Here is an 11,532-nt window from a genome sequence, read left to right on the forward strand (position 1 = left end):
TTGAAGAAAGTAATGAATATTTTTCCTCGAAATTTTCAGACACTTTAGATCAAACTATAAACAAAATTATCTGGGAAATTTTAAGAAAATTTTTCACAAACTCTCCTGAAAATTAATGATTTTCCACAGGAAATTTGGCAACACCTGAGGGCTCATACGGCGTTTCTCTTCAGCACGGCAGAGCATTGATGTTTATTAGCGTGTTAAGCATTTCGTTCTGCAAACAAGCCGAAGTTTGGTAAACTTGTTTGGCAAATTGCATCACCCGCGAGGCGCACCGCCTGATGTGACCATATGATGGTCCATGAGGAAATGATGAATCTCCAAAAGTAAAAGTTTCCATCTGTTTCCAAGGGGTTGGTGCTTCTTATCTTGTCGCTGATCAAAACATCGCAATTTCATTTTTTTTTACCCTCGAATGTCGAGTTTTTAGCCCCTGTGTGCCGCAGGGATGAGCCGTGGGAACTCGAAAGCTGTCATCCAGCAAATGAAGGAGTCGCTGACAGGTTGGCTCGTGACAGAGTTGTCATCACGGGCTCACCCGGCGAGCAGGTAGAGAGTGACCCCCCTCTCCCCCTATTAATTAATGGCGCATCACTTTTACCCCCCCCCCTCCCCCCGGGGGATATTGATCCCCCCCGCCGCTGTGCCCTGCTCCGCCCGCTATCAGGTAATGGCGTTTACGATCTCGCTCGTCTAGCCCACTGAGCAATGAGCGAAATGGCGTCAAAATCCCGCAGAACTGTGTCACTCCAGAGAGCTTGATGAAAAAACGCAATTTTCTGCTGCTTCCCCCGATCAGGAATGTGAAAGTTCAGTAAATTCACTCCTGTTGGATTTTCAGTGTGAAATTTTCGATAGTTTAGGAAAAAAGTTTCCTATTTTCTCGGCAAAAGGACTAAACTAATACTATTTAATCTTCAGGAGTTTATTTGAATAAATCGGCAGGTCACAATCATATTTGAAAGTCAAAGACATACCCAGTTAGAACAATTAAAGTATTGATTCAAAATAGCTGGAATTTTGTCTCTCATTTCTCCGATCGATGGGGTTGAGTTGCATATCAAACTTCTGAAAACGTTCAGAAATTAATTATGAATACTTTCCAATATACCAAAAGCACCAGTATAATGTACAGCAAGAAGGTTGTTTTTTTATATGCGTTGATTATATAATAATATAGAGGCGTCATTAAATTAGGATGAACTTAATTTTGTGAACATTTGTGAAGTATTTACAAGATTTCACTTTCCATAGCTGCCCTTCACCAAAGTGTATCGATTAAGTTTAATTGTAAGGCTAATTTTCACATAAATAATACCAAAACGTTTCGGCTGAAAACTCACTTCCTCAGTTGGATATAACAGTAAAACATTTTTTAAAAAATCTAAAATAGTACTTGGCTGTAATTTCACTTGTGTAATTTGCTTTAACATTGTTTATCTTGTCACGGGCTGTGGAGCATCAATCATATATCTCATGTTTAATTTTGTAAGATGTCATTCCAAAAATGTCAAGTCATAAAAAACGTTAGCGGGAAGATGAAAGTTGGAGGAAGGTTAAATGTTTCGAATTCAGTATAGGCGGTGAATGGAGCGAAGTTTTTAGATTATCGTATGGGTTTACATTTGTTTTCCTGTTAAAATTATGCATAACCAACGTTCATAAAACATTTATTTGCAATCCCTCCTTCTTCATCATTTTTGTTCTTGGTTTAATTTCTGATCAGCGAGGAGAAATTTGCAGTTAGTTCCACTCACCCTCAACTGCAACCACTGAGAGGTAGATCCGAACGCTAATTTTATGTGAAAGACCCGTATTTTATTTGAAAAAAAAAAACAAAATGTTTAGAGACCACATGATTTGACTTCTTGACTACTCGAAAGTGAAAAAGCACTGACATTGAACCGTGTTTAACAACATTGCCTTGGAGGTAGACAATGATCATTCTGACATAGAAATGAGTGGATTGGTATCGAATATTTTTGAAGGCGCTCTAAAAATCTGTCTGTAGCATATTTTGCCCATTCATAAGTGGCATCAGAGACTGCAGATTTCGTATGGTTTTTTCCTTTGATATAACAGTCACTTTAGTTTCCTACTTTGCTGACGGATTTGTTCCGGATTACACAGAGATGTATTTTATTCAATTGTTGCATCTCGCATCAACCCTTTACAAAAGGATTATAATCTCTGGATAGACCAACTGCATCCCAACTGCACTTCCAGAGTTTTTGAGCCTCATCCTGATTACGTGCTCTTTTCAGGACTTTTCTCGGTTTGCAATCACTGGAAAATAAGCATGAAAATATGATAGCTTTAACTATCTTGGAATATGGTATAGTCAAATAAATAACAATGAAGCAGTAATTAGAAGGTAAGTAGATTAGGAATAGAATAAATTTTAACCTCTAAATGAAACTAGTACTTGCAATAGACACTTCGTATACTTCCAGTATTAATATGAAAGCGTACTTTGATTTATCTGACCAGTGACGATCCATGAGGAAGGAAACCATGGAATTTTTTTTTCTTCTTTTCTTTGTGTCGTACTAGGTGGTTAAAAAAATCGAAATTTTAACATCAACGGTGAGAGCTCTCGATTTGTAATAATTTTTGGCACAAATCATCTCAGAAAATTTAAAATCGAGCCAAAATTTTGACGACACAAATTTTATAGTTCAAAGCGCGTGGTTTTGAACATAGACTATTTGAGGTTTAAACCTGCCGGCCTTGAGGCTCCAAATTGTCAGATTATATCCAACAGCTTTACGTCCTCAATTGACGCATTTGTCTAAACTGGTCGCAATTAATCTCCTTGGACATGCAGTAGAGGAGATTTCCTGCCGAAATTCAAAGTCCATTTTCTTACACACATTTACCAAAATCGCAACAATTATCTCTGGGAGCTAAAGTCCCTTCTATCGCATCCATGGATAATATACAATTTATCAGAAAAGTGGCATGATAAGTGTGAAATCAGTATTTCATATTACAAGCTTGCCACTATCACCCTCGGTAAGGAATCGATTGTGTATTGTTTTAGCAACGGTTTGGAATCCAATATACTAAAATATTGAAATTTACGTGCGAGATATTTTTTTTCTAACCTACTAGCGACCATTATTTAGTCAAACGTACCAGTAGTAAAGTCCACTTTCCTTCCCCACTTCCTGATCGAGACAGCAATGAAGAGCTGTTTGAGCGGCTTGTCGGGGTGATTTGAAAAATAAATTGCTGTATCGACTCAACAAAATACGTTTTAATATTGATAACCAAGCCGTGTCTAAATTTTGGAAGATTCCTGAACGGATCAGTCCTGGATGCACACTGTAGGTTGTTACTCCAGTGCCTGCATCAAGTAGAAAAACAATGTTGTTCAATTTTGAATGCGAAGTCATATGCAGAAGTTACCGAACACACACAGAGGCATAAAAGTAAAATATGTACCTAGTCCGTATAACCATTAATTTGGAAAAACTAACATTATTACGTTTCCAATGTCAAACAAGATAAACGAATAGTGCAGTCAGTATTCGTTTAGATTTTGAGCCAAGTGTAACTTATTCACAGAATAGGATATATGTGGATATATTTTAGGATTTATGTATAGTTTGAGTTTCGTTTGAATCTTTGGATTTTACTTTTCTGAGATTTGTTTTCCCATCAGCATCGATGTGGTGTAGCTATTGAATGGCCTGACCCTCTTTAGAATTTGAAGGAAGCAGTATCATTCTACTCCCCCCACCCTCCAAACAAATCTGAACTTCAAAAACTATCCGTGAATTTTCTAGTCATGCAATGCAAAGAGACGAGACAAGGAGATAACAGTTTGATAAAATCCCAAAATTGTTACTGAAAATTTTCGTCGAGGTAGCCTCAACCTAAAATGCAGTCAATTAAGATTTTCCAGAGAAGGCCCTCCGCATTCCCTATCCAGGGGGATAGGGGTTTCCATGTACCCCCGGCTATACCCTCCTCCTTGGGTGGGGTTAAGGCTGCGGATCATTTTTCTGGGGAGCTAAACAGCCCCCCCCCCCCCCCCCAAGGCATTAATGTAGCTATGCCTTGGACCAGTATGAACTATTCAATCATCATGTTTATTAATTTGTTAGGGATCGTTTGAATTTCATCTAATACGTTTAAATTTAATTAAATAATATGGTTACCTTTTAGTTTCCTTGCAAGTTCAGCCGAAAATAACATATTTGCTAGTTTACTCCTGCTGTACGCTCTGAGTGGTGCATATGATTTCTCGAGTGTGATATCATCGTAATACATGTTACCATTGCCTGCACTGATTAAGAGATGAATTAAAATCTTGCAAAAATATTCTTGAAAACTTTAAGCTCGAGCAATACGTATATCCTTGGAAAAGAGAAGAATTCTTCCAAAATTCACCAGACTCATGTAAAAATCAACATTTATCAAACGGATAAGGCGCGGCCCTAACCTTACTTTTTAAAAATCATCAATGATGAAAGATTGAAACTACTGTAGCCTCAACAACGGATCTAATTGATAGAAGAGGTGAACTTTTACTTTTTCCCTTTTCTCAAGTCTCTTTATATTTTCTAACTTTTCAGGTTCTGGCCAGCTTTCGTTGATAATGGAACCCTGTGACATAAGTCCTTTCTTGACTCTTCAACATATCTCTTTTTGTTATGTATGCCACACTGTTACAGGCAAATAGCCAAATCAGGCATTTTATCGAATGCCTTTAGGCAGATGGTTCAAATTTTGAAAGTTCACGAAGTATCGTAAGTTTTAACAAGGAGCTCTCGAATTTTCAATATTTTGATTTTACATACATACATAAAGTCGCTTTTATAGCGCCGCCTAGCGCTCTCCGACGCCCTATCGCCATTGCCCCCTATCCTCCCAGAGATCATCAGGCAATTGGCACCTTCTGATCTCCTCCTCCACCCCTTGTCGCCAACCTTTCACAGGACGTCCACGCCGTCGCCTTCCGGGAGAAAATTTTGAAATTAAGAATTCATTAAATCATTAGGGAACACCGTACTTTTCTTTTCAAAACGCTCCTCCTTTACATTTAATTGTCAAAATTGTAAAAACTCTGAATTTAAGATAATGCTACGTGTATCTTTTGAAATGATCGGTCATTTCTGAGCTAGAAATTTGTACAGAAACAATAAAATAACGTAAACTTTTGAATATCGTTTCTATTTATGGAGACAAATAATTATTTTGTCCAAAATTAGCTGAAGAGTCAGAACTTTAGTTTGAGGAGAATGTATGGCACATTGCCCAAGCATTTGACAAAATGCCTGATTTGATTATTTGCCTGCGACATGTACATGTATAGCATGTAACAACACAATCCCCCTCCCCTCCGCGCCAGAACCCTGACTTCACTCAAAATCTAAGATGCAATTTTTACATGATTTGAAAACGATATTTTTTGGTGTCAAATATATTTTGACTTGGAAGGAAATGTAGCCCCTAACCCAAGTATCAAAGAATGAACGAAGAGCATGTCATCACATATCATTCATATCGTCTCCAATAACGATGCATATGCCCAAGCAAACCAGAACTACGTCTACGTACCCCAAATATAAGCTAAAGAGGCGATGGTAACAATCCTTGCAGGAGCAGACTTAATTATCCTTGGCAATAAGAGCATGGTGAATAAGAAATGACCCAGGTGATTAGTCTGAAATTGTGCCTCGTGACCATCCTCCGTCAGCTCTCGAGTACTCACAAAATAGCCTAGATAAAAATCACAAAATCTAATAATGATCAATGTTTATGGCCTTTTAAAGGTAAGGTTGAGAAAAAAGTCGGCAACAATAGTGGCGAAAAATTATAACTTAAGTCATGGCCGGATTTACCTACTTACCGCCCATGGGCCGCCTGTATTTTGCCACCCTCTTCTCATTCATTTTGAAACATAAATAAAAACCATCAAGTGAACGTGCCGGAGGGAGAAGGGTGCATAAGACGCGTTTACTCGTGTTGCACACATTTTTTGCGTAAGCCCTGTCAACACTACTAGCAAAAGTTCACGGAACTTCACGCGAAAGTCCAGTCTCTGTGGGAACAAGGCCTTTCATTTGTAAGAGATGAACTAAAAAATTAAGGAAGAACAAACATAAATGTGGTTTAATAATTTTAACTTCCGCCGCCGTGCCGCGCTGACCACACTGTGTTCGGCGCAATGCGTGAAGTATTCATGTAGTCTTGTAGGCACTGTGCGTTTCACGCCGCGCCGACCGCTGTTGACCGTACTGTGTTTGACGCAATGCGTGAAGTATTCATGCAGTCTCGAAGGCGCTAAAATGAGTTACATGCTGACCGCGGCGTTGAGGGCTTCTCTTTTTCATCTCAAGTCCTCGGCATCATTTTTCTTTGCGCCGCGCCGCTCCAGGCCAAATTACATGTTTGGTTTCTCTCTTAACTCAACTATAATAATTAAAGGTGCGCAGTCTTTTGTACTACCGAAATACGACAAAATTAGAAATTAATGAACTCTCAGGAAATGAGAGATTTTGTCACCTTTTCTTGTTAGTAATTTTTTGCTGAATCCGATTTTTTTGTACCTGCATTTAAAAAAATCGCAAAATTTGCCGCCCCCTAATTTTGCCGCTATGGGCCACGGCCCATGTGGCCACCCCCTTAATCCGGCCCTGACTTAAATATACAAACAGAAATTAAAAAATTGAAGGGTAATTCCATCGAAAAAAAGTGGTGGTGAGGGTTGAATCGGTTAAAACAGCTGCTTAAAAGCCCGATCGTATCTTAAGAATAGACGATTGCCATTCATGCTCCAGTATGTCAGTGGTGACTGAAAATTGGTACAGTGGAGGATGGATTAGAGTACGATCACTCGTCAATTCGTGGCATATAATTTTAAATTTAGCCACTCTCGCTTCACTTGTGGGTGTGATGTAAACAAAAACAAATGAGGTTTCGCGATCATTCATTGATTTTTTGTGGTTGTTTACTCGGCGTATGCTTTCACACGTACAAACGCAACGGTTCTAAAAGTGATTGCATCCGATTTTTTTTATTGCTGTTCCTAAAAATATACTGTCACTACGAAAAAATCGCGAGATTTTTTTCTCGGAAGGTACCACAGAATTTTGCTGTTTCTCCTGGAGTGAGGCCTGCAGTGTTTCTTGAATCGATTTTAATGCCTCTCGAAATCAACCTTTGAATATTTCTTATGTACATAGGCTTATGTACTCTCCTTTGACTGATATAAGATTCACATCACGAGGACACGACGGTTGCGATAGGATTGAGAGCTGTCAACATACCTTACTTATAATGGTTTTAAAAGTTTACAATATATTCGCATAGTTGCAGCTATTGTTTTGGCCACATTCGATGATTTTGATTAAACTCGAGCAATACAATACCCTTATGTTGATTGAAAGTTTAAGGGTTTCCAGCGTAAAGAGTGAGATGGATGCAGATAAAGGTTTTCGGAAAAATAAATTGCGTTAAAATCTCTCTGAACGGTTGTTTGCCGAACCTCTCATTGTTGTACTGTATAAAATAAAAGAGACGTCCGTATTTTGGCGTCCCTCCCCCTAACAGGTTAATATTCATCTGCCACTAATTGCATCAAATAATTACAGAGCAAACTAAGTTTATCTCCCAATATGAATTTTGAAGTTTTACAAGACATCTCGAAAGAGAAGATAATCACCTAATAATTTCATTCTAATTTTACCTGCGTTATTGATGAGAAGATGAATGTTCTCCTCTGAAGCTAAGATCTCATCCGCGCATTTACGGATTGATCTGAATTTTGCGAGGTCCAGCTCCTTTACGACGATCTCACCGACATTTTTCACTCCTCTGGTTTGTTCCTGGATGTCGCGTAACGCAGATTCAGCCTTTTCCAAGTTGCGGCAAGCCATTATCACTCGTGCCCCTGCACGTAACAAAGTTTGGTAATTGAAAATTATAGACCTAACAGCATAAATAATAAATCTGAAAATTCAAAATCGTTGAGAAGATTTTGTATTTTGACCGTGACGTAATTGTCCTCTTAAAAAAGGGAATGAAATAGCCATAGCAGCAACAGTTTCACGGACTGAAAGGTGGTTCCTTTGCACTTTGTTTCAGACTACTCCAATTCATTGACAATTTTCATAATTTCATTCTCCCTAAAAAGATCTATGCAATTCACATAACTCTTCCGTAAGTTGTGGGTGACTTTTGGGGTCCATCTTGGAACGATACCTTTTTAGAAATCTTCGATCGGTTGATCAATTTTCGAATATATCCTATCAATAAATTTGATTTAGCGTATTCAGACCATGCATCGTCTTCCCTGATAGCGTACCTCTTTTGTAAAATTCCATTACGTATTCTTTGCCCATCCCTGTGTTGCAACCTGTTATGATGGCCACTTTACCATCCAATCTTGCTTTGCTCCTGCATTTTCCACCGAAGAGACGTGTCATCTTGAATACATGGAAAAAGGAAAAAAATACAATTTATAAATGATTAATTGATATGTTTTAATACTTGCATGCATACATAGTAAAAATAAGATAAATAAATGAATAAAAATAGAAGTTAACTTACGATATCAAAAAGGTTTGCTTAAGCCTCAATTCTAACATAAAACTAGCAGGTGACGTGATGTTTTGTAACTAAAATCGTGGCCTGATGCGGAAAGCGCAAAAATATAATAAATGAAACTTTCTATTGTCCACATGCTCCACAAGTGTCTGGATATCGTACAGATGTTATCAGTATGTATGATAGTCGTGCGGTGATAGTAAACTTCGCTTGAAAAATTCACCAGAACCAGAACTTGGATCTTTAAGTTAAAAAAAAAAGCTTTCTAGGTATGGTTCTTCGCTTGCTAAGGTGACGTGCAGATGAACGTATTTATGGTGAAAGGAACTAGAGACGTGTGGGAAAGATGGGAGGCGCTCGTAAAAGCTGCCTAAAAAACAATGTAAAAGTGGGCATGATTCCTTCTGGTAAAATGGAAAAGCGGGAATTCACATTAAATCAAAAGGAACTAAATCCAAAATATGCTAGCTCATGAGCCGTGGGCATGTGAGAAGGGGGCTGTGGACACAGCTCAATAGGCTCATGAGTTAGAGAGCGTTTCCGTCCCCTTGTGGGTCCTCGTCGTCGACGCTGACGTCACGGGCGCTTTATAATTCCCATTCATTTTTTCAGCCCTCAACTAACGAGTTCACTCCTTCTTTTCCACCCGTCTCTCCTTTCTTTGAACATAAATACGTCCAAATTATGTGAAGCAAAAAAATGAATCCTGGAAATCTGAGCCTACAGATGATCTCACCTGATCTGAGATTTGAAAACTATGATGAGGGTGGAAGTGTCAAATTACGTTCATCACCAAAATATAATACTTTTCAAGTATGTTTACAACATGCGCACTTGAAAAATATACACGTAATAATTCAATCAGCCCAATTATATATGAGAGAAATAGAAGCTAAAACGGGATACAGGCTATAAATAAAACAATTTGAACGGGACGTTCCGGGATTAACATGCTGTTTGGTCTTTCCTTGCTATTAAGCGGCGGCTCATACGTGTTTTTTATTTTTTGGTTTTATTTTATCGGCGATTGAAAAAGGGCATGTTAATCCTGTAGCATGCCTGTACCCCGTTTTAGCTTCTATTTCTCTCATACTTGAAAAATATACATTGTATACTTCTTGTAAGCAATTGTCACATTCATTCGTTAAGTAAAACAAAGCTAATATTTTATTTGCTTACCCAACATCCTGGCGCATCTCTTAAAAACTGCCAAATCCAAAGCAAAGCCTCACTCATGTCGGATTATTTTAGCTTTTCTCTTCTTTGAAAACTCGAGTGAGCTCACTTCAGATCTTTTATTATTCGCCACCACCCTCTCTAGCAGAGCCTTCTGGAGCGTTTACTTGTTTGGTGACAACAAACTAAAAATTACAAAAATATGGAATTCAATTTAAAGAGATGTTTATGCGTATGCAATAATCTAAAATTTCAACGGCGAAGGATGTAATGAATGCACAATCCTATACAATTATGACTGGAAAAATGATTGTTCAATCAGAAAATTTTTTCATCTCATAACCTTGGCTACAAGAGGGGAGGGGCGTATTGCAATACCTATGCCAATTGCCCTCCCTTTCGTTTGGCACGGTTTTAAAGGAAATGGCGTGCCCCGTAATCCGAATTTCGAAGTTTGTGTCCCCCCACAAATGCACGCTTGAGACTCTCCCTAAGGTCCTGTTATATTTACTCAGTTTTTGCTCAAATTTTCAATTATTGATAGGAGACATTAGATATCATAAATAAAAACAAATTCATTGAAATCCTCTTTTTCTACCGAAACAATTTTCAAAATTATATTATTATTTTCTACTTTCACGTCAAGTTTTACTATTTTTTAATTTGTTTGACTTTAATTGACTTTGACAGCCTATTGACTTGATTTAATAATATTGGAGTATTCTTTGGAAGATTTCTAGCATTGTACATGAAGCAACAGAGGAACAGGATCAACCATTGCGATCTAGAACTCGCTAATAATATTCCATTGATATAAAATAAGAACAGAAATCATGCATTCTTTACTTTCTATAATTTGATGTTTGAAAAAGTTCTTTGTGCAGGCATAAGTTATTTTTCAATTTTAAAAATCGACACATTTAAAGAATACCTACCAGTATTTTTGACCACACCGAAATTACGTTGCTTGGCGTTTACTTACCGCCTATAATGTTTTGAATTAGGGAACAAATTTATTTCTCTAACACAGCACCATGTGCAAGAAGAAAAAGAAAAAGAAAATGTACAGGAACAATCATTGCAAACTTTTATGATATGCTTCTCCGTCGTGGAAATTTTAAATTTTCACGACGGAGAAGCTTTAAAGTTTTTTTTAAAAAAATTTTAAAGAACATTTTAAAAATTTTTTTTTAAATTTTTTAAAGAAATGTTTAGAATGATGTTTATCGCTCCTTTAAACTTTCAATTTTTTGTATCCATAAACTCCAAAATGGGTCAGTTTTAAAGAAAACTATGATAATTGACACTTCAACATTATTGAGTCGTCTTAAAAAAAAACTATTAGAGATATTTTCATTATTTTTATTTCACTTCATTTGAATGATGAAAACGGCACTGATGATCGAGAATTTATTAAAGCAGTGGAATTAATTTTAATATTTTATCACGTCTCAATTGGAGCAGTCACCATCAATTGTAATATCATCTACAGAAAAACTAAGTATAAATTCGGCAGTACACACTGAGAAGCGTTCCGAGACTCTCGAATTTTTAAGACGTGCTAATGAAGGCATGCATTCTAGAAATCCGAACATCGCTATACTACGCAGATCCTCATCGATAGCCTTGACTTTCACAAAACATGTCTCAGTCCCCTAAGTGCGAGGAAAGCGAAGATGATTTTATTACATTCATGCGGGAAAAAAGGCGCATTAAATGACTCAGCTGACTTGAATTCAATATGCTAATTTTTTGCCGAATGCTATAAACAGAAGATAAAATAAAATAAGAGGA

General features: G+C 37.5%; 1 protein-coding gene across 1 annotated transcript; it reads right to left on the reverse strand.

Moving 5' to 3' along the window:
- Nucleotides 1-741: 741 nt before the first annotated feature.
- Nucleotides 742-10,135, reverse strand: LOC109041094 (retinol dehydrogenase 12). Its single transcript, XM_019057264.2, has 7 exons — nucleotides 9,742-10,135; nucleotides 8,321-8,441; nucleotides 7,703-7,906; nucleotides 5,572-5,733; nucleotides 4,170-4,292; nucleotides 3,142-3,352; nucleotides 742-2,289 (listed from the first exon to the last, which is right to left on the reverse strand). The coding sequence occupies exons 1-7, from the start codon at nucleotides 9,796-9,798 to the stop codon at nucleotides 2,166-2,168; spliced, it is 1,002 nt and encodes a 333-aa protein (XP_018912809.2). The 5' UTR covers nucleotides 9,799-10,135; the 3' UTR covers nucleotides 742-2,165.
- Between the last annotated feature and the right edge of the window lie 1,397 nt (nucleotides 10,136-11,532).

This window comes from Bemisia tabaci, chromosome 1 (assembly GCF_918797505.1).
Source record: "Bemisia tabaci chromosome 1, PGI_BMITA_v3".
In the NCBI taxonomy this organism is placed as follows: domain Eukaryota; kingdom Metazoa; phylum Arthropoda; class Insecta; order Hemiptera; family Aleyrodidae; genus Bemisia; species Bemisia tabaci.